General features: G+C 38.0%; 1 protein-coding gene across 1 annotated transcript in view; it reads left to right on the top strand.

Annotated features, from left to right (window-relative positions):
• The first annotated feature begins 629 nt into the window (after positions 1-629).
• LOC128028832 (uncharacterized) overlaps positions 630-23,044 on the top strand; it is a 45,182-nt gene continuing 22,767 nt past the window's right edge. Inside the window, 10 exon segments of the mRNA XM_052616162.1 lie at positions 630-676; positions 976-1,049; positions 3,515-3,605; positions 3,607-4,190; positions 4,532-4,827; positions 4,829-5,225; positions 5,320-6,063; positions 6,138-6,302; positions 13,685-13,747; positions 14,281-14,858. Of these exon segments, the coding sequence (XP_052472122.1) occupies positions 1,025-1,049; positions 3,515-3,605; positions 3,607-4,190; positions 4,532-4,827; positions 4,829-5,225; positions 5,320-6,063; positions 6,138-6,302; positions 13,685-13,747; positions 14,281-14,858 (2,943 nt within the window). The 5' untranslated portion in view covers positions 630-676; positions 976-1,024.

Here is a 23,044-nt window from a genome sequence, read left to right as displayed (position 1 = left end):
TGAAAGAGACTCTCTCGCATACCCAAATTGCTAATTTAAAGAACGCAAAAACGAATTGTCTTGAAATATTTTGTAATTTTAATCATCTCCACATTGTTTTTCCCCCCTTCAGAATCCTATACATTACACACTTGAAAATGGACTTTCTGAAATGAGATTATTGATGCTTGTGCCGTTTCTGAATGACTTTCTTTTTTTTTCTTCTGCAGAACACAAAATACATTAATGTAAAGAAAAAATCAGGTATTGTTAAAATAAATATTTTATGTTACACTTAAGAAATGCATGATATTAACACATTTAGCAGTTAACAATTAAATATTGTTAAAATGTGTTTTGTTCAGTTCTATCCAGTGTTTTTTGTTTGAAAATGACATAGCTATTTTGGCTGAAGCAAAACTTTGTTAATTTAAAGTAAATTTATTTGCACTTTCCCCCCTTTTTACGCTTATCATATGCATGTGCTTTTGGATCTTTAAATGCGTATTTTTATCAATTTAATTTTGCATCAGGTTTATTTTAAGACTCTTTTGTACTGTATTCTTTGTGAATCAGCACACTAGTTTTACTGGTAGCAGTTAAAGTGACAGCACGAATTGTGTCGCTGTTTGATTGGCTGCTCTGAAGCAACACAAAGCACTTTCACTTTCACTTCTGACACGACGTCTCTAGACTGGTATGACTGGTTTTACTCTCTATTTGACACATCACGTTACATGACAATATTAACAGTATAAAAAAAATGCTTTTGTTGATTACCGTTGATAAATCAGGTACCCTGTTTTCTCATTAACACGACTGTAAATAGGAATACTGATTAAGAAAATTTGCTAGCTAACTGAGCAACTAGCTTTCGGTTTCTGTGCCTTTGTAAACAACTTCTTTAGCCTACGGAGAAAGGCGATGTCTGTGAAATATTCAAACTTGTTCAAAACCATGGCATGCACACAACTGCAGTTGTGCTTTATATCAAAGGGCTGTCAAGAAGAGTTAAAGAGCAGTTTTGGATCCGAAGCTGGTAGTCATGATGAATCTCAGTTCATTTGGAGGTATGTCAAATGTTAATTTTCGAGCTGTTTTATTGATTAAATTAATAATTCATCTTATAAATAATCCACTTCAGTATTACATTACATTAGATTTCAACTCGAAATTAGCAACCCATAACCGCTGTTCAACAATCAGTTTCACATGATCAAATCTAATAGCCTGTAAAAGAGAGACAAAGTTAACACTTTCTATGAAGCCCATATTTATAATACATTTTAAGGGTATCCTTAAAGTGATGTGACATACAGCCAAGTATGGTGACCCATACTGAGAATTTGTGCTCTGCTTTTAACCCATCCAAAGTGCACACACACACACACAGCAGTGAACACACACATACTGTGAACACACACACACTGTGAACACACACAGTGGACAGACATTTATGGTGCGGCGCCCAGGGAGCAGTTGGGGGTTCTGTGCCTTGCTCAAGGGCATTGTGGTATTGAAGGTGGAGAGAGTGCTGTACATTCACTCCCCCCACCTACAATTCCTGCCAGCCCGAGGCTCGAACTTGCAACCCTTGGACTGCAAGTCCAACACTCTAACCATTAGGCTACAAATGCATTATAAAGCATTATAATGAATGAATAATGCATAAATCTTATAATATGTTGTACTCCCCTAAGTATTCATAAGAACAGTTATAATATATTATAATATTTACTTATTTTTGCTTATAGCTTTTAAGAGTATGATTTTTAACACAATGAACACGTTGCATCTACCTTTACAAAGGATCATATTTATCATAGTCATAATGTATTATAAGTATCATATCTTGCCATTTTTCTTATGCTACTTAAAGTGGCCAAAGACCACTTATAAGTAGTAGTAGTAGTAGTAATAATAATAATGATGATGATGATAATAACATTTCTTTCAAAAAGCCATAAGATCAGGTAATAGATCAGATGAGTGTGTAATACGACACATTTGCTTTGAATTTTTTGTATTTTTTTTATTGTAATATCAGTTATTCTTTTGATGGTACCCTTTAGACAGCTGTTGATAAGTAACTCTGCAACTATATCATCTAGCAGTCATTAGATTATTAGTATGTCTGCTAGTGTAAATATATGCTAACATTTTATTTTGATGGTCAACGGATACAGATAAACTGAATGTAAGTGTCTTTGCAAGTACATCAACTTATTCTGTTGTGCTAGATTCTGCCATTCTTGAGCGTACTTATACTCGAATGAGAGTTAGTTGGCATGTAGTTGCAAAGTTGCTTATAGTCGATTGATTAAGGGGACCATCAAAATAAAATGTAACCATATAAAACATTGCATTTTAATGAATTAAGCTCACATCGATAAATTAACATTACCTCCACAGGAAACACTCAAATAACACTTAACATCTAACCACTCACAAGCTGTAGTAAGATACTGTGCAGATCTTAAATAAACAATGTCAAGATATGATACAGTCAATTATACTGTAAATGAAGTATATTTAATATGGTGCTCATTGTCTTGTGTGTTATAAATAATCATAATCTTAAACTTTTAAACACAAAGACATAAGTATTATGATGTATTATAATTGTTGTTATGATTATTCATGAATTGATCTAACATATACATTTATTTTATTTTTTTTATAATGCATTATGCATTCATTATAATGCCTTCAGATACCCTTATAATGTATTATACATACAGGCTTTATAAGAAAGTGTTACCAATAAGGGTAATACACGACATGAAGGCAGTGTAGTTGAGTGCATTAAATTGCCAGGACATCATATACCAGCGGTAGACTTTGTGCGTACTAACATTGCCTAAACGTTTCCTCTCTGCTTCCGGACTATAACTACTAACAACCACTAGTAGGTTATGTTTAGAAGTAGTGTTGTGACGGTGATGAAATTTTTCTACTGGCTAATCGACATGTCACAACACCGGTAATAGCCCACCGGTATCACAGTGGGGTAGGGTGGGGGTTGTGTGTATTGGAGTCTTTCCTATTTCCCTCCCTAACTAAAAATGCTCGTGCCCATTTTACTTTCATTTTCAAATTAGGACAATTCGGTAGCACTTTATTTTACAGTCCTGTTCCTCATGTACATACTATGTACATATTATAGTAATTACAATAACCATGTAATAACTAGGTACTAACCCTAAACCTACCCCTAAATCTAACCCTACCCCATGTGGTTACCTTGTGTTACCAGAACTTTCTTAGATAAATACACTGTAAGTACACTATAAGTACATGTTAGTACACGTACTGTAAAATAAAGTGGAACCGACAATTCTGCATCAATTACTTTGATGGACAACAACAACAAACTCACTTTTGTTCTAACGGTTGTTAATATAAATCTATTATCATACAAATCTACCTAATATTAGCATACAGATATTTTCACATTGTTAAGATTTGTGAGGGAAATTATTCAGCTTGTTGTTTATAAAACACATAGGCTTCTTCTTTCCTGGTTCTCTAACAGAGCTGCGGATCATTCTTTTGGGTCAAAAAAATGTTGGTAAAATCTCAGCAGGAAACACTATCCTGAGTAAAAGGGAATTTGACTTGAGGAAGAATGCATTGTGCGGAAGCATGCAGTGAAAGAGCTGGCACAAAGATCACTGTGGTTGATACTCCAGGCTGGTGGGGAAATTTACCCTTTGAAGAAAACCCTGAACTGTGCAAACAGGAAATCATCTTGAGTGTGACAAAATGTCCTCCAGGACCTCATGTGCTGCTGCTGGTCTTAAATATAGACACACCGTTTAAAGAAAACGAAAAAGACATCCTATGTGAAAATATTAAATGCTTTGGCGAGGAAGTATGGAGGTATACAATAGTGCTGTTCACCTGTGGAGATCAACCAGGAAGTATAACCACTCAACAGTTTATTGAGGATGAAAGTGAAGTACAGTGGCTGATAGAGAAATGTGGGAAAAGATATCATGAGCTCAATACTAAAAACTGGGGCGATGGATCTCAAGTAACAGAACTGCTTAAGAAAATACAGAAGATGGTGGAAGGAAACAGAGGCAGACATTATGAAATAAACAGAGAGATTTTGCAGCAGGTGGAGGAGAAGAGGAGAGAACAGAACAAGAAAGCAACTGAAAGAAGAATGAAGATTCAGCAGCTGAAAGACAAGACCAGAACAAGTGGTGAGCTCTTTTTTCTAACTCTGTTTTTTTTATTATTGTGTTTTACCAGAAATGGTTAAAAAAAAAAAAAATGTGATTTGAGCTAAAGAAATGAATTTGACCACTGTCATCAGATTTCTTTCCTGATTTGAAATATGTTACTAGAATGTAATCTTGACAAAGACTTTTAGAGTTTTATGCATTTCCTCTTTCACGCAGATATAAGAACTAAATATTTACTTGCTTATTACTTATTTATATAGACCTCTGTTGTCAACATGATGGTTGATGTAAATGATGTAAACTGTTGACATGCTGTACTGTACCATAATAGAGCATACATTTGGTTATCATAAATAAAGGTCTCTCAGAGCTGAGGATGGTGTTGCTGGGTTATTATGGATCTGGGAAGAGTTCAGCAGGAAACACCATCCTGGGAAAATCTGCATTTGATTCCAAAAGATCATTGACATCTGCAGTACAAGAAGGAGATGTTGCAGGAAGACACATCACTGTGGTTGAAACTCCAGGCCGAAGAAGAAATTACTCTTCAAAATACACCCCTAGACTCTACAAAGATGAGATTGTGTTGTGTTCGTCTCACTGTCCTCCAGGACCACATGCCTTTCTGCTTGTCATAAGAGTGGACGTTTCTTTTGACTGAAGTTTACAGAAAGGCAGTAGAGGAACATGTTGCTCTTCTTGGTCTCAATGTCTGGGACCACATGATTGTTCTCTTTACCTTTGGTGACTGGTTGCGAGACACAAGCATTGAGCTGTTCATTGAGAGTGAAGGAGAAGCTCTTCAGTGGATAATAGACAAATGCGGGAACAGGTATCATGTCTTCAACAACAGAAACACAGATGATGGCAATCAAGTGACAGAGCTGTTTGAAAAGATAGAAGAGATGGTTGAAGGAAACAGAGCACGCAATTTTAGGATTGATAATCAGCATGTAAAGAATGTGAAAGACAGAAGGATGAAAGTAGAGAAAATAGTAAAACAAATGCAAGATGAAGTGCAAAAAGTAAATGAATTTAGACATTCAAAGTCAGGTGAGTAAATCATGAAATTGTGGTTTAATGGTGCTTTAAATAGTTGCACTATAATTTCATTAAGTAATGTTCTTGTTCTATTCTCTTTTATAAGGAGATTCTAAACTTTCTCAAATGAGGCTGGTGTTGCTTGGATCAGGTTGTTGGGTCAAGAGTTCAACAGGAAACACAATTCTGGGTAGAAAGGCATTCAGCAGAAAAAGGTCAGAAGAGAATCTCAAAGAAAATGGGGAGGTTGCAGGAAGGAAGCTCACTGTAGTTCATACACCAGGATTTGAGAAAGATTACCTTACTGAAAAAAGACTTGAGGATGCCAAACTAAACATTTTGAGAAGTGTAACCGAAAGCTCCACTGGAACACATGCTTTTATTGTAGTCCAGAGTGTTGACTGTTCCTTTGCAGAGGAAGAGAAAAGTGCACTACTGAAAATCATGGAGCCTCTCGGCGATAGAGTCTGGAATCACATATTGGTTCTGTTCACTGTAGGAGAAAAACTAGGAGAAACTCCCATAGAGTTATTCATTGCAAGTGAAGGTGACGCTCTCCAGTGGCTCATTGAGAAATGTGGGAACAGGTATCATGTTCTCAACACTAAAAACTGGAGTGATGGATCTCAGGTCGCAGAACTCCTGGAGAAGATTGAGGAGATGGTGGCAGCAAACAGAAGACAACATTATGAAATTGACAGAGAGACTTTACAATGTGTGGAAGAGAAGAGGAGAAGAGCAGAGAAAAGAATGATTCAGCACCAGGAATATGAAACAGAAAATGTGATGGTTGAAAGAACAGATCCTCTTCCCAGTAAAAGAGCACGTAGTATGGATATCCCTTTAAATGGTAAGTTTAACTTTTATCTGCACACCATAGTTTATAAAAAGGTTTTTCTGATATATGAACTTATTTCTTTGCAGTCTCTGAAGTCTGCGATCCTTCTTTGGGAAGTTCAGCTTATGTGTCCATGAGTGTCTCATCAAAAGAAACACATGAAAAGTTCAATTTCAGCTTCAGTTCACAAATGACCTCTGGATGGGAGTCTCTTAACTCTATTCCAGATTCTGATGAAGAACCTGCTTTAGAATAAGATATACGTCCAGTTTTTAAGTGTGTCCAAAAATACGGCAGAAATATTATATATAATAAAAATAAAATTGTAATTTTTTTGAAGTTTTTTTTTTTTTTTTTTTTAGAGTTAGAGGCTACAATCTTTTCAGTTCGTTACTGCACCTCTATTGCCCTCTTTTGTTTCTAGAATGAGCTGGAACAAAATAAAAAAATAAAAACAGGATTAGGCCAGTATTAGGCTATGAACACAACTCTATTTATTTTATTGTGTTTAGATTGTAAGTTGAATTGTAGTTTCATTTTTATCTGCACACCATACAGTACAGTACATAAATAGTTACTTTTTTTTTTTTACTGATATATTACATTTACCTAAATGTATTACTTCAGACTTATGTGCCCTCTATAAGTTTGCGTTCTGCAAGTGAACGTCCTTGATTGTGCCATCCCAAAGAAGCACAAAGTCACTTTTATGGACTTGAAATGAAAAGTTTCCTGCCCAACTCAATCCGAGCAGCTCATTAGCCATCTTCAAGAATCAGCTTAAAACACATCTCTTCCATCATTATTTGACCCTCTGACTCTAGCACTCTATTGTAATTCTAATTCTCTAACTACCTTTCTAATCTTTTTGTATTCTATCTATTTTATTTTCATTTATTATACAATTATAAAAAAGACCCGTAACACTATTGCTCTATTCTTTTTCTTTTTATTAATTATAGTATTTAAAAGCTCTTGCTATGTGTACTGTGTTTAAGCTAGCTGAGACTTGTATAGCACTTATACTGTATATCATTGCTCTTTTTGTTGTTTTTGATTGCTTCCATTGTATTCATTTGTAATTTGCTTTGGATAAAAGTGTCTACTAAATGAAAATGTAATGTAAATATATGAACTTGTTTCTTTGAAGTTGATGAAGGCTACTTGCAATCCTCTCTCTGGAGATATATATATATATATATATATATATATATGTGTGTGTGTGTGTGTGTGTGTGTGAGTGTGTGTGTGTGTGTGTTATTATCAGTGGGAAGGTGATAATATGTATATGATAATGTCTGTATACTATTAAAAAACCTAACTAAAATAAGATATAAATAATGCTCAAACCAGACATTTATAAAAAATACCATTGAAATGCCTAACTACATTCCAGTCAGGCTTGTGTGTTATTATAAGAGTAGGTTACATTATATCACCTATATATCACATTCTGTTTTGCACAAATTTACTCCCCGATGATAATCATAACTGCTTTTAAAAAATGTTGCAACTGTATGAATGACTTTATCCTTATCCAATACAATTTCATTAAACAAGATAATACATTTTAACATCAGAATACTTCATTTAAATAAAAGATTTACAATATTATTACCTGTGTATGAGATTGCATATAGTTGTCTATTATTAATATTAGGTGGATTAAATGGAAACTTCAACCTTCTGCTGTATCATAAGCATGCGTGCACATTTCAGGTGTTTTTTTCTTGATAGGCTGAAAGGTTATTAAAATAGCAAACAGGTGGATCCACACCTTGGACTATTTTAGTGTTCCTGCAGTCTACAGTAAATCTAGATAGGGCCATGATGCAGTTACCTATTTTTATGTTACTAACCTACTCTAAATTGGATACTAGCCCTTATTTATTAGATACTAGTGCAAACCCAATTGACCTATCGGTAAGCCCCTTAGTTACTGTTGCTTCCTCGGACAAACAAACTGAGTGGCTCACTGTCTTGCAATGACAGCTGTCAGTCTAAACCTTCTTTTGGGGTGTTTCTGATAAATTTGGGACACAGATGGACTTTTCAAGTTCTTAATCAGAATGGCTGTATACCAATTTACTGTATATTTTATCAATTTACTTTTACTTAATTCAGATGGGGAGAACAAATAGTGGCAACAGTCTTAGATAATGATTCAGATGTGCCACAGGGTAACTCAAACAACTCTCCTTGAGAGGCTATATAAAAAAGGTAATCTGAACAGAAGAAATCTCCTTTAAACGTCAGTCCAAAAATATAAAACCAGGAGTCCACAATTCTCAAAAAGCTAACAAAAATGCAATCCAAGAACAACACAGTAGTAAGGAAATAGAAATGCATAGACCAATATGAGGACTGAACAAGAACAATAGGCAGTGAGGCATTGAAATAGGGTTCATCATTAGGAGTAATTCAACGTAGGTGAGAGCAATTTAACAAATGTGAAGAAATTCAGGAATAGAAGTAACACCACCACCTAGTGGTGAAATGAAGAAGCAACAGACAAAACATAACAATATTACATACAGCATTCCTTCTCTTCAGCTCTACGGAGACAGTCTTTTTGAAAAAGTATCTGCAGACACAAAAATACTATTTAGATTTAGTTATTTAAATTATTTAGATTATGTAATCAGCAGTGTTTTAAAATATGAATAGCATAGATTTATATGAATTGTGGAAAGATTTTGACATTATATCAACAACTGTTTATGAATGACAAGCATAACAGTAGTTGCAAATATTAGTTTTTACATTTTGACAGAGGTAAAGCAGTAAATGTAAATGTGTAAGATGACATTTATAAATCCTTGTATCATGCTGCACTTCAGAAAGTTCAAAGCAACACCTCCGTCGGGAATCAAGGTGAATACAACTCTGTGAGCCTATTGCTGGTATTGTTACACTCCGTGTGTCATTATCCTGTGGAGTAAACAGTAAACTTATGCCTATGTATTTCTGTACGCATGTAATTTTTATTTCAGATCAAATTGAGTTATGTGTGGCAAGAGGAAAATTATGTCACTCACTTGTAAACGAACAGGAATGAGAAAAAAAATAAAATAAACTTAAGTTCTGAGGATCGCTGGAGTAGGCTACATCTATTTTAATTTATTTTTGTTACAGAAAAAACACTCTGTCACTATTCTTTGTGGCATTCAATTAATATTTGTTTTATGTTGGAACGTATTTAAGTTTAGGTGTTTTTACAGTGTTCCGGATTATAACCAATCACACACGATTCTGTTGAGTTTGGAAAAGCAATGGCCAATCAGAGGCTTTCAGTTGAGTCATCGCTGAAACTCATCAGGTTTTGCAAGCGATTTTTGACGCTCTCGACGCCGGCGGTGTGAACGCACAGTAACCCATCATTTACACTGAACACGTGTGCGGCTCATTATGGCTGCGACAAGGTTTTATTCCATCCTCCACGCGGTGCCAACTCACACCGGGAGCATATCAGAAGCGGAGCGACTGGATGCGTGAGACCACGTGATTTGCCTGTCCGACGTGTTTTTCTGAGAATTAATCACTCATCGTCCATTTATTTGTATGAAACGAGAAACTAGTGGATGACGCCCCACAGAGGCACCGCCTATGTATTCGTGGTAAGCTGAAATGGCTGCCACGTAAACCTTTAAAGTGGCTGGTGTTACGCCATCCGAAAAACGATCCTGGAGGAACTCCAGCACTGAAGCCACTGGGCAGTAAACTGGATCCACATTACGATTGCCACACCAGGCAGTAAACAGTCTCCACTTGAAAGCATATAAGCGTCTCGTAGAAGCTGTTCTAGAATTCAATATAGTCTCAGTGGTTTCAACAGAAAGACCGGGACATACTAATGCACTCCGCTCAGTGGCCACGCCCACAGTTTCCACAGATCTGGCCTCGGGTGCCAAATCAGCCCCTGTGCTTGTGATAATTAATCCTGTCTGAGGGGAATCTCCCACGGAGAGCCCGCTAGCAGACTGATCAGATCCGCAAACCACGGCTGCGTATGCCATCGCGGAGCCACCAGCAGCAGCTGTTCCACTCTGTCCCGCCGTATTCTGCATAATACCGCTGGGATCAAACGAATCGGAGGAAAAGCATACAGACTGGTCCTGGGCCAGCTGTGAGCTAATGCATCCACGCCCAGGGGCGATGGGGGGCATAGGGAGAACCATAGCGGGCAATGCGTAGTCATGTTCGACGCGAATAAATCTACTTTCGCTTTGCCGAATATCCGCCATAAAAGATTCACCGTCTGGGGGTGTAATCTCCATTCTCCCTGTTCCAGAGCCTGTCTGGATAGCATATCCGCTCCGAAGTTCAAACGTCCGGGGACATGAACAACTCGGATCGACAGAAATTTGTTCTGAGACCAAAGAAGAACATGTCTCGCCAGCCTGCACAGGGGGCGAGAGCGTAATCCTTCCTAATGATTCAGGTATGAGACAAACGCTGTGTTGTCTGATCTGAGCAGCACAAGACGGCCGATCAGCAGATTCGCGAATTACTGGAGAGCCAGAAAACTGCCAGTAATTCCAACCGGTTTATATACCAACTGCGTTGTGCAGCTGTCCACACTCCATGGGCTGGTAGCCCTTGACAAACAGCTCCCCAACCGGTCAAAGACGCATCCGTCGTGACGGTCTCTGGGAAAGCTCAAATCCCCAGCCGAACCCCGGTAGGAGAAATTCGGTTGGCATCCATAGTTTTAACGACATCACACAACTCTGTGTCACCGAAATCGTCCGATGCGGAAGACAACGGGGTGAAATATTTCGTCTTTCCACCCATTTTTCCACTGAAAAGGGCGCATGTGAAGTAACCCCAGACAAATTACGGGGAATGCCGCTGCCAATCGTCTAAGTGGTTCACAGACGGACGCCCTGGAGCCGCAACGGGGCCAGAGCTACATCCATGCATTTGAGAAGTACGAGATCACAATCCGCCGTCTCTTTTTTTTTTTTTTTTTTTTTTTTTACAAACAACAGCTGTCAGACCCTGCCTCCATCTGAGAGGGGTGTACGTCTTCTATAGACCCTTTGCTCAGCAGAGTTGACATCTCCTGTCACAACACTGCTATTACCATCAGTTTACCACCGTGGAAAGAATTCAGCGGAAAAGAGGTGGGCCTTTAAAAAACGAATTGGTGTATCCGTGACAATTGTGTGTAACACCCATTGAGAAATGCCGGGCAAGCATTCCACGCGACCCAAAACAATACTAGCAGTCTCAGTCATAATCCTGAAATGTGTCCACGGCAGGAATTAGACCAACAAATTGAACATCAGGCTCTGCCGCTAACTAAAACGGCGGCTGTGCGAGCCGTCATAAACGGGTCGTCTCTGTAAGACCCTTGAATCGCCCCTCGATATCTGAAAGCTGGATTGCGCAGAGTGTCTGAGGGATTATTATTTATTTATTTATTTACGCCTGGCGTTACAGCCCAATCCAATGCTGCTCGAAGCGCTGTATGCTGCGAGACAGTCATTGTTAGAGCATGGGGACTGCAGTGAGAGGGTTGGATGTGCATTAGCAGTCCAACAGCCCTCTATAGTGGAGGGCACAGTCCCTGGCAAACATGAAGGAAAGCGCATGCGTAAACTCGCTGCGTTTCGTTGTGTATAATCCTGAAGCGTATCCATGGCAGGATTTAATTCACCAAGATAAAAATCGGGCCACGTCGCTATTGCGAGAACGTGGCAGCTGTATGAGCAGTCATAAACTGGCCATCTTTGCCAGCCTTTTGTGCCGTCCCTCCAACTCTGAAGGCTGGATTGTGCAGAGTGTCTGAGGGGTTGGGGGCTCAAATGATAGCTCAATCCAATGATGCTCGAGGTGGCTTTGCTGCGAGACAGTCAATGTTAGAGCATGGGGACTGCAGTGAGAGGGTTGGATGTGCATTAGCAGTCCAACAGCACTCTCTAGTGGAGGGCACAGACCCTGGCAAACATAGAAGGAAAGCGCATGCGTCAAACTCGCTGCGTTTCGTTGTGTATAATCCTGAAGCGTGTCCACGGAAGGATTTAATCCAACAAGATAACATTAGGCCACGCCGCTAGCGAGAACGCGGCAGCTGTGTGAGCCGTCATAAACTGGCCATATTTGCCAGCCTCTTGTGGCGTCCCTCAGACTCTGAAGGCTGGATAGTGCAGAGTGTCTGAGGGGGCGCTCAAATGATAGCTCAATCCAATGATGCTCGAGGTGCCTTTGCTGCGAGACAGTCAATGTTAGAGCATGGGGACTGCAGTGAGAGGGTTGGATGTGCATTAGCAGTCCAACAGCACTCTCTAGTGGAGGGCACAGTCCCTGGCAAACATAGAAGGAAAGCGCATGCGTCAAACTCGCTGCGTTTCGTTGTGTATAATCCTGAAGCGTGTCCACGGCAGGATTTAATCCAACAAGATAAACATAGGGCCACGCCGCTAGCGAGAACGCGGCAGCTGTGTGAGCCGTCATAAACTGGCCATATTCGCCAGTCTCTATGCCGTTCCTCAAACTCTGAAGACTGAATTGTGCAGTGTCTGAGGGGGCGCTCAAATAACAGCTCAGTTCAGTGACGCTCGAAGTGCTTGTGCTGCGAGACAGTCAATGTTAGAGTGTGGGGGTTAAGAACGAGAGGCTTCTCGTAAAGAACCGTAATAAGAGAATAAATTTTGCCGAAATAGACATGACTCGATACGTCTTCGACGAGACTAGGTCGCGGCGGAGTTTGGCGCGATCCGTTCGGCTAGAGAGGTAGTCAAACGGCATCGCTATATAATAGCAGTCCGAAATCTGAGCGAAATGGCGCGCTGCACCAAGGTATATCATGCGTGCGCATGCGTAGGGTGGTGCCATGCGCCATTTGGCCAATAGGATTGGCGGGATGGTATAGGGCTTCAGACATTCGTCACACCGAAGGTGTTCCCATACGTGGTGACGTCACCGCAGCATCGAAGTGACCTATGAAAGGGAACCTTGTTAATTTCTTTTCTACAGTGGATGATAAAATTTTCTCCAAAATCTGCTTTTGAAGAAATATGTAGTATCTTGCTGTCTGTGATAGCTTGTATTTTTTGTGTATTGTGTGGAACATCGGTGCCTGTTTAAGTGATGGATTCCTACTTGTGTTTGTTTTCAGAAATGCTAACAGACGTTTTATTGGCCTACTGTACTTGTGCTACAACTGTTTAGCATGTGCTATAAAAATTTCAACCGCTGTAGCACCCACGTGAAAAAAAAAACAAAAAAGTTAACGTACAGCCCTGGCTTTTACATATGAGTTTCAAGCACAACTTTAAATTGAGGACAATTTTTGCACTTTATCATTTTATTGTGCACCTTTAGTTTACCATATATCTATACACTTTACTCATTCATTCATTTAGTAAATGTGATTGTGGCTCATTGCAGAATGGATCAGTTCTTTTGGAATCAACACATCTGACTGTTCTTTGACCGTTGTAAAATATATCACTCATTAAAACAGCAGCAATGAAGGAACAAAGTTCAGCTGCTCTCTGTTAATAAGTTATACTGGGCATTTGGGCAATGCGATAACATCTCTGAAAAACTACTTGTGCCATTAACTGTATAACTACAGTTCGTGCGTTATTTTAAAGGACTGAAACAGATATTTGACCCATTAAAGAAGAATTTTGGAAGAAGAATTTCAGTGGGGTTATGGATCCAAGCAGTTCACATAGTTCCTCAGGTTAGTGTGATAAATATTTGAACGTACTTTACTCTAGAAATAAGAGCTGCTCAATGTTTATCATATTATTAATAATGCTGGTTAATGTACATTTAAATGCTTTATGGATTCCATATTTTTGTATAGAGTACAAATCCAAAACAAGCTGCGAACTGTTTAGTTTATTCCTGTTTTATGCATCAGCATATCAAGACTTAATGTCCTCTAAGCAACATGAAAAACAAACTGTATAAATTATATACAAAAAGCTCATAAATGATGCTCCCTTTGTCACATTATCTCTATGCTGTGAGTCATTTTTAGTTCAACTAAAACTGAAACTAGAATCCATTGAAGCAATGGGAGAAAAACGAAATAGAATGTTATATTTAACATGTTTAGTTATTCAAGGCAGCTATTATTGTAATGGCATTATTTAACAATTAATTGTGTAGCCCTTCTAGAAATGCCATAAACAGCTTGGTGTTTTATCTAGACTGTTAATTTATTAAAGAACATAATTGCATACCTCTGCTTTGATTTTCTCTTTACAGAGCTGAGGATTCTCCTTTTGGGTCCAAAACTTGAGGAGAAAAGTTCAGCAGGAAACACAATCCTGGGCAAAAAGGAGTTTGACTTGAAGACTTTGCAATGTGTGGAGAGACACGGTGAAATCGCTGGCACAAAGATCACTGTGGTTGATACTCCAGGCTGGTGGGGAAATTTACCATTTGAAGAAAACCCTGAACTGTACAAACAGGAAATTATCCTGAGTGTGACAAAATGTCCTCCAGGACCTCATGTGCTACTGCTGGTCTTAAATGTAGACACACCGTTTAAAGAAAATGAAAAAGACATTCTATGTGGTAACATGAAATGTTTTGGTCATGAAGTGTGGAGGCACACTATAGTCCTGTTCACCTGTGAAGATCATCATACAAGCACTCAACAATTTATTGAGAATGAAAATCTCCAGTGGCTCATTGAGAAATGTGGGAACAGATATCACGAGCTTGATACTAAAAACTGGGGCAATGGATCTCAAGTCATAGAACTGCTTAATAAAATACAGGAGATGGTAGAAGGAAACAGAGGCAGACATTATGAAATAAACAGAGAGACTTTGCAGCAGGTGGAGGAGAAGAGGAGAGAACAGGAAAAGAGAGCAAACGAAAGGAGGATCAAAAATCAACAACTGAAAGATGAGACAAAAAAAACTGGTGAGCTTTTTTATGACTCTCTATACTGATTTTATGTTTAACCAGAGACCGTTTAAGGGGAGAAAGAACCAGGCCTTTTATAAAATGCACCTCTAGCAATAGAATAAAATAGTACCACTTTTCAGTTAAATGAGCCAATCAAAACCTGATCTATAGTTTATACATTAACATGATCATCCAGTTTTAAGTAGATTTGTACTAAAGAAACTATTATGTTTCACTATTGTTGTCAGTATTTGTTCGTTTGAAATATTATCAGAGGTGTAAAAAGTACTCAAAAATTTTACTCAAGTGAAAGTACAAGTACTTAGGGAAAATTTTACTCAATTAAAAGTAAAAGTATCTGGCTAGAATCTTACTTGAGTAAAAGTAAAAAAGTACTCCATTAAAATTGTACTTGAGTATTAAAGAAGTAAAAGTAAAAGCAAGAAAGAAAACTAAAGATTCTTGTTTAAGCTTTTAATCTCAAAAAACATTAAGTGAAATGCATACAAGGTTTTATCCTGCTTTAGAACTGTTTGTATTTAATTATCAAACTATAAGACAGACAATCTAATGCCAGTACACGCTACTCAAAGTTGTAAAACCTCAGATTTAACTTCAGTAGAAGCTGATTCTCAAAATTGTTAGTGTCAAGCCTAGCTCTTTTGGGGCTGAAAAGCAATCCTGCAGTGCTGAAAAGCCTCTCACAGGCAGCCGATGCGGGAAGAGGTGTATTAGTCTTGATAGAGAGGCTGCAAATAGCAGGAAACGTGAGCAGAGACTCCCTGGTGTCTGAAACACAGGCCAGATATCCATCCAACTCTTTGCTGGCTTCATGTGTTGTTGGTTTCAAAGAAGCGAAAAAATCTTCATCATCAGATGAACTGTTGGCCAATTCCTTCTTGTGGTCCAAAGGCTCCAGATGCACTCTGATGTAGTCCATGCCTACAAGCACAGTGAGCAGACACAAAGAAAAGTTTGGTTGAGGGGCTTCTGACTGGGAACAAATTTTATGGATTTTGTCATTAACTACATTTACGTGCAGTCATCTACATCTAAAATTATGCAAATCCCTTATTTTAGCATAAAATCTAACTGCATTTCCAAACCACATATGATACATATGAGTTTTGTTTCAAGAAACACTGAGGGATAACTACAACCTGCTGCAAGAATACTTTACATCAATATTCATATTGAGATCACAGCCAAAGATGGGATATAACATTCCTAAAAAGTGCAAAAATAAATAAATAAAATAATAATTTTGGTATGGCTCAAAGGTTGCCCAGATTAGAATTTGTCAAGTGTATGTTGCTTGCATTCATTTACCTCGTTTTATGATGGTTTCATCATTTGTCCAAGAGGTCCGAAATTTAGGGAGAAGGATGGCAGCTGCTATGATCTCAGGATCTTCAAACATATGCTTGAATCGTGTTTGGATTCCTTGTTGTAGGGCATCCACAAGTGGGTCACAGTACCTGAGAGAATGGTGGAGTCGCTGAAGTTTCAAGCTTAACTGATGGACACTAGGCAGCAGCCACCCCAGCTGTGTATTCGTTTCCGCTTGCAAGATGTCGAGTACTTTTGCAACTGGACGCATTGTGTTGGCCCACTCTGTCAAGAACAGCATTTCTGCTGGATTAAACCTACAGGAGAAATCAGCATAATCAAAGAGTATTAAACAACAACAACCCACATTTGTTTACATCGATAGAGGGGAAAAACACTTACATTGGAACCTCAAGAGAGGTGCATATATTCCGAAGTGCGCCTTCTCCTGCTTCTTTGCAAATTTGAAGAATTCTGTCAACAGCCATAAAAGTTGAATTCCACCGCGTTTGGTTTGGCCTTAAAAGCTGAAGCCGGCTTTCTGATTCAACAGCTTCAGCTGCGAGAGCCGATCGGCTGCTTTTATTCCATAAAGCTTGGCATTTGCCAAAGACAGATCTGTAGAGTTTCTTGTAGTGTTCATTTGAGAGAGCTTTTTGGGCATCAACGCTTGAGACTAGGTTAAGTAAGTGACAGGCACACTTTTGATGTTTTGGTAGCTGGAATTCGAAGCCATCGTCTTGGTCCAGGACTCGTGAGGCATCTTGGAATTCCACACCATCACTTCCCTCACCACAGCCTTCAGAATCAGTGTCATCACTTTCACACCTTCTTGCCTCAGTCTCGATATCATTGTTTTCCACACCAAAAACTCTGAAAGCCTTCAGAAAGTTGGAACCACTGTCTGTGGTTGTGCAAACAACCTTGTCACGTATTTCATACTCTGAGTGGATATCATTCATGGCACTGGCCAGTACCTCAAAAGTATGAGAGCCCATTAATCTTTTGCAGGCAAGTGCAAAGGCGGAATGTCTTTCAAGACTTCCAGGGTTGATCCAGTGAGCAGTTACACCAATGAATGACTTTCTACGTGCAGTCCAACAATCTGTTGTGGTTGCAATCCATTCAACTTCACTCATGGCAGCAGTCACTTTCTGTTTCATGATCAGAGCAGCTTCAGCTATCTTGGAGCGTAAAGTAGGCCTTGTAATGACAGAAATGCCAGGCTGCAGTGTACTAATCAGCTCTTTAAATGATGGCAGATCAACAGTGCTGAAAGGATGAAGTCCTTGAATGATGTACCTTAATATAGCTTTGTTCACAGTGACTGGAGACACATGTTTGACTGGGAAAACTGAGTCAACTTTCAGTTGCTTACTGCTGGAAGCATGGGTGGAGGTCCCGTTCTTTCTCTTCTGTGCTGTCAATTTAGAGTAGTTTTTGAGGTAATTTGGGTGCATTCTCTGTAAAAACAACAAATAAATATTTATATTGTATGCAATAAATGTAACAATTACACATACACTCTCTGATTACAGCATTAAAGGGTTAGTTCACCCAAAAATGAAAAGATGTCATTAATGACTCACCCTCATGTCGTTCCAAGCCCGTAACACCTCCGTTCATCTTCGGAACACAGTTTAAGATATTTTAGATTTAGTCCGAGAGCTTTCTGTCCCTCCACTTAATATGTACGGTATACTGTCCATGTCCAGAAAGGTAATAAAAACATCAAAGTAGTCCATGTACTACTACTTTGATGATGTTTTTATTACCTTTCTGGACATGGACAGTATACCGTACATACATTCTCAATGGAGGCACAGAAAGCTCTCGGACTAAATCTAAAATATCTTAAACTGTGTTCTGAAGATGAACGGAGGTCTTACGGGCTTGGAACGACATGAGGGCGAGTCATTAATGACATTATTTTCATTTTTGGGTGAACTAACCCTTTAATAAAACTGACATTTGCAGCCAATTGCACACTTTATAATGTTAAATACTTGTTGATTTTAGAAATACAGTAGCATTTAGTGACAATCAAACATTAATTTTATTTCTGATTATATTGACAAAAACACAGGACTGTAAGGCTGACATGACAGGGTGAATTGATTTCATTAAATTAGTTTTGATGGTAACACTTTTACAATAAGGTTCGTTAGTTAATTACATTAGTTAACATTAACTAATAATGAACTGCACGTATACATGTTAATTTCAACATTTACTAATACTTTATATCTTGTTAACATTAGTTACTGCACTCTGAACTAACATGAACAAACAATGAACATCTGTATTTCTAACTAACGTTAACAAAGATTAACAGATACAGTAACAAATGTATTGCTCATGGTTATTTAATGTTAGTTAATACATGAACTAATCAACCTCATTGTAAAGTGTTACCGTTTTGACAATACAACATGTTTGGTAATTATTAAAAATAAAAATTTCTCGCTTGGTTTTCTTGTGTTTTGCATGAATTCAAACACAATGAGAGCACGGAATGATAATGATTATTCAAAGCTGCAATAGGCGCCAAATTTCCCGTGGACCTAACGTTACCATAGCAAATAATTTACAGACAATTACAAATGCATTTTAGCATTTTATTACGTGAGCCTTATATTGTCAATCGCATGCATTAGTGAAAATAGGCCTACTACACATATAAAAGGCGCGCTATCAACGTCAAAACATGCACACCCAAAAAAAAAAAAAAAAAAAACTATCAGTAAAACAAAATACTTAATGTACTTACCTCAATATGCTTCCTTAGGTTTGATGGCGAACTTTTGAAGGCCGATATTTCTTTATTAAGCGGGAGACAGAGGACACATTTCATCTTGAATGAATCTTTATTTACACCACTAAAAGAAAAGAATTCGCGAAGATACGGCCACGGGTGCTCTTGATCCTGTGGCTGATTTTGGACTGTGCTGCTCGCAGCTGCTGATGAATCACATACTTCCTCCATTTTCTTCCACTGATTGACTGTTATAATTTCTCTAATTTCCAGGTCAAGGTGCTGTGCATTGTGGTAATAGATGTGACATGACGTCACTTCCAAAGGACCAATGAACATGTCTGACCAATTTCATATAATGTGAAAACGATTTTCATAGGCAGAATAAATAACATTTAAATTAAACTGGGCATCAGCGCAATTCAATTGGTTTGGTAATAGCAAGGGAAAATAGAATGAAGTGATCTCCAAAAAATAAGTACTTTTTGACTGTAAATAAAATTGTAAGGAGTAAAAAGTACTTTTTTTCTAAAAAAATGTAATTAAGTAAAAGTAAAAGTATTGATTTTTAATTGTACTCAAGTAAAGTAAAAATCCCCAAAAATAATACTTAAGTACAGTAATCAAGTAAAATTACTCAAGTACTTTACACCTCTGAATATTATTGAAATATAATCTTGACCAACATTTTTAGAGATTTCTGTCTTTCCATGTTTAAGTAAATAGCTGCTTTGCTTAGACGCCTGCATAGACTGCTTGAAAACATTACTTAGTCATCCATCTCGTTTGACTAATTTGACTTTAAGGGACTTTAACCTCTAATTATATAGCCTGTTCTATTTTATAACACAACAATCTACCTTCTCAACAGAGGTATCTTTATATTACTGGAGGTAATTAAAAAAATGAGTTTGAAGACCTACCATAATAAAATATTTATGTCTGCCTGCAGAAAATAAGCATCCCCTCTCAGAGCTGAGGATGGTGCTGCTGGGTTATAATGGATCTGGGAAGAGTTCAGCAGGAAACACCATCCTGGGAAAATCTGTATTTGATTCCAAAAGATCACTAACATCTGGAGTACAAGAAGGAAATGTTGCAGGAAGACACATCACTATGGTCGACACTCCAGGCCGAAGAAGAAATTATCACTCAAAGTACACCCCCAGACTATTTAAAGATGAGATTGTGTTGTGTTCATCTCACTGTCCTCCAGGACCACATGCCTTTCTGCTTGTCATAAGAGTGGACGTTTCTTTCACTGAAGTTTACAGAAAGGCAGTAGAGGAACATGTTGCTCTTCTTGGTCTCAATGTCTGGGACCACATGATTGTTCTCTTTACCTTTGGTGACTGGTTGCGAGACACAAGCATTGAGCTGTTCATTGAGAGTGAAGGAGAAGCTCTTCAGTGGATAATAGACAAATGCGGGAATAGGTATCATGTCTTCAACAACAGAAACACAGATGATGGCAATCAAGTGACAGAGCTGTTTGAAAAGATAGAAGAGATGGTTGAAGGAAACAGAGGATGCTGTTTTAAAATACAGCAAAAGAATTTGGAAGAGGTACAGTCCAAAAGGATGAAAGTTGAGAAATTAGCAAAACAGATGAAGGCTGAAGTTAAAAAAAGAAACGAATTGAGACATTCAACATCAGGTGAGTAAACATTGAAAACACTGTTTTAATGTGAAGTTGCTGATAATATTTACAGTCTGTTCTCTGACTTTTTAAAGGAGCTGCTGAGCTTTTTGAAATGAGGTTGGTGTTGCTTGGACCTCACCATTCCGGCATAAGTTCAACAGGGAACACAATTTTGGGAAGTCAAGTATTTCACAGAAGAATTGAAGAGAATCTAAGTAATAATGGGGAAGTTGCCGGGAGGAAACTCTCTGTTGTTTGTACACCGGGTTTTGAGAAAGATTTCCTTATTGGGAAAAGACTTGAGGATGCTAAACGCAACCTTCTGAAAAGTCTAGCAGAGCAGTCTTCTGGACCACATGCTTTCATTTTAGTCCAGAGTGTTGACTGTTCCTTTGCAGAGGAAGAGAAAGGTGCATTAATGAAAATCATGGAGCCTTTTGGTGAAGGAATCTGGAATCATATATTGGTTCTCTTTGCTGTTGGAGATGAACTAGGAGAAACTCCCATAGAGTTATTCATTGCAAGTGAAGGTGACACTCTCCAGTGGCTCATTGAGAAATGTGGGAACAGGTATCATGTTCTCAACACTAAGAACTGGAGTGATGGATCTCAGGTCACAGAACTCCTGGAGAAGATCGAGGAGATGGTGGCAGGAAATAGAGGATGTCATTTTAGACTAGATGAAGATACTTTAAACTGGGTTGAAAGAACAATAACTGCACCCATTAGAAGATCACAGAGCATGGATGATCCAATGAGTTGTAAGATGTTCTTAAGTTTTATATAGGCAGTATATATATATATATATATATATATATATATATATATATATATATATATATATATATATATATATATATATATATATATATATATAGTATAATATTTAAAAGGCTTGTCTGATTTTGATATTAATTCCTTTTTTTTTTTTTTTAGTTTCTGGAAGACACAGTTTTTCCTCAGGGATAGGTTCAGCACAGGTGTCCCAGAGATCCCAAGAAGCACCTGAAGAGTCAAGTTCAAAAATGAGCTCTGGAGTGGAGTCTCTTAGCTCTATTCCTGAGTTTGATTGAGGCCTGGATTCTGATTCAGATACACATGCAGTCTAACATTGCCTTGTTTCCTTCATTTAATTAGCTTATACATTTTTATTACCTGTTGAGATCTGTACATAGAGAACAGAGAAGGGGAAGAAAAGGTCACTTATGTTCAGTAATCGGTAACTTATCAACAATCAAATCTTTTTTCACTTTATGTTTTGAGCATTTTTTTCTAAACTAATGACTTCATTTTTATGAATATGTCATTTATCATGCATGCACTGTATACAGTTCTTCATTAAAATATGATTTCAGATTTTGAAAATCCAACTTTAAATGGGTGTATGGACTTATGTTTTTGAATAATCTCACCAGACTATTATATATACATTGTATATGTACAGCAGATGCACATGATTCCTTAGATAAAGTTGAAATATTGCATGACCTGGCCACAACAGACCACATACCAATCTCAGTTATGTTAAATATTGAAAGTTGTGATGGGATGACTATTTGTGAAAATTTGGAAAAACATGGAAGATTAGATTGGGTAAGACTCACAGTAAATGATCTTCTGGGATATAAACTAATGACAGAGAAGTGGTTGAGTAATGTGGGAGTACCAACTGAGACAATTATGTGTGATAACACAGATTGTAAGAATCCTAAGCATAAGTATGATCTATGTCTGATGTATGATGAAATGATGGATTGTTTGGATAATGCTAGTAGACCTTCTTGTCAAAAAGGGTTAAAAATTATAATTTAAGGGCTGGATGGAATGAATATGTCTATGAACTGCATTTGCGGGCCAGAGCAGCATTTAAAAACTGGGTCTTAATGGGTAAGGCTAGGTATGGCCCAGAATTTGAGGAAAAGAAGTTGGCAAATGCTAAATTTAAATATGCTGTACGGTATATAAAAAGGAACGAGATGTCCATAAGGGCAAACTCAATGGCCAAGAACTTTCAGCAAAATAATGTATATGAATTTTGGCAAGAAGTCAAGACTATCAATAATAGTAAAATACCACTTCCAACTAGTATTGATGGGGTTGTTGGGGCGGGGAATATTGTTAATTAAGAGATATTTTTAATTGTGTTGAGAGGAAAGAATTTAAAGTTGGTCATGTGGCGAATGATGAAGGTATGATAATTACAATTGATGAGGTCAAGTACACAATTGAGAAACTGGCTGAGAATAAAGCTTGTGGTCCAGATCGCATAACTTCTGAACATTTGAAGCATGCTAGTCCAAGGATCTCAGTGTTACTTGCTTTATGCTTTACAGGATTTTTATTCCATGGTGTGTTACCTGATTCCATGGTGTCAGTTTTACTGGTAC

Source organism: Carassius gibelio, chromosome A15, assembly GCF_023724105.1.
Source record: "Carassius gibelio isolate Cgi1373 ecotype wild population from Czech Republic chromosome A15, carGib1.2-hapl.c, whole genome shotgun sequence".
Lineage (NCBI taxonomy): Eukaryota > Metazoa > Chordata > Actinopteri > Cypriniformes > Cyprinidae > Carassius > Carassius gibelio.
Note: the sequence above shows the minus strand (reverse complement) of the source record. Positions and strands in the feature narration are given on the sequence as shown.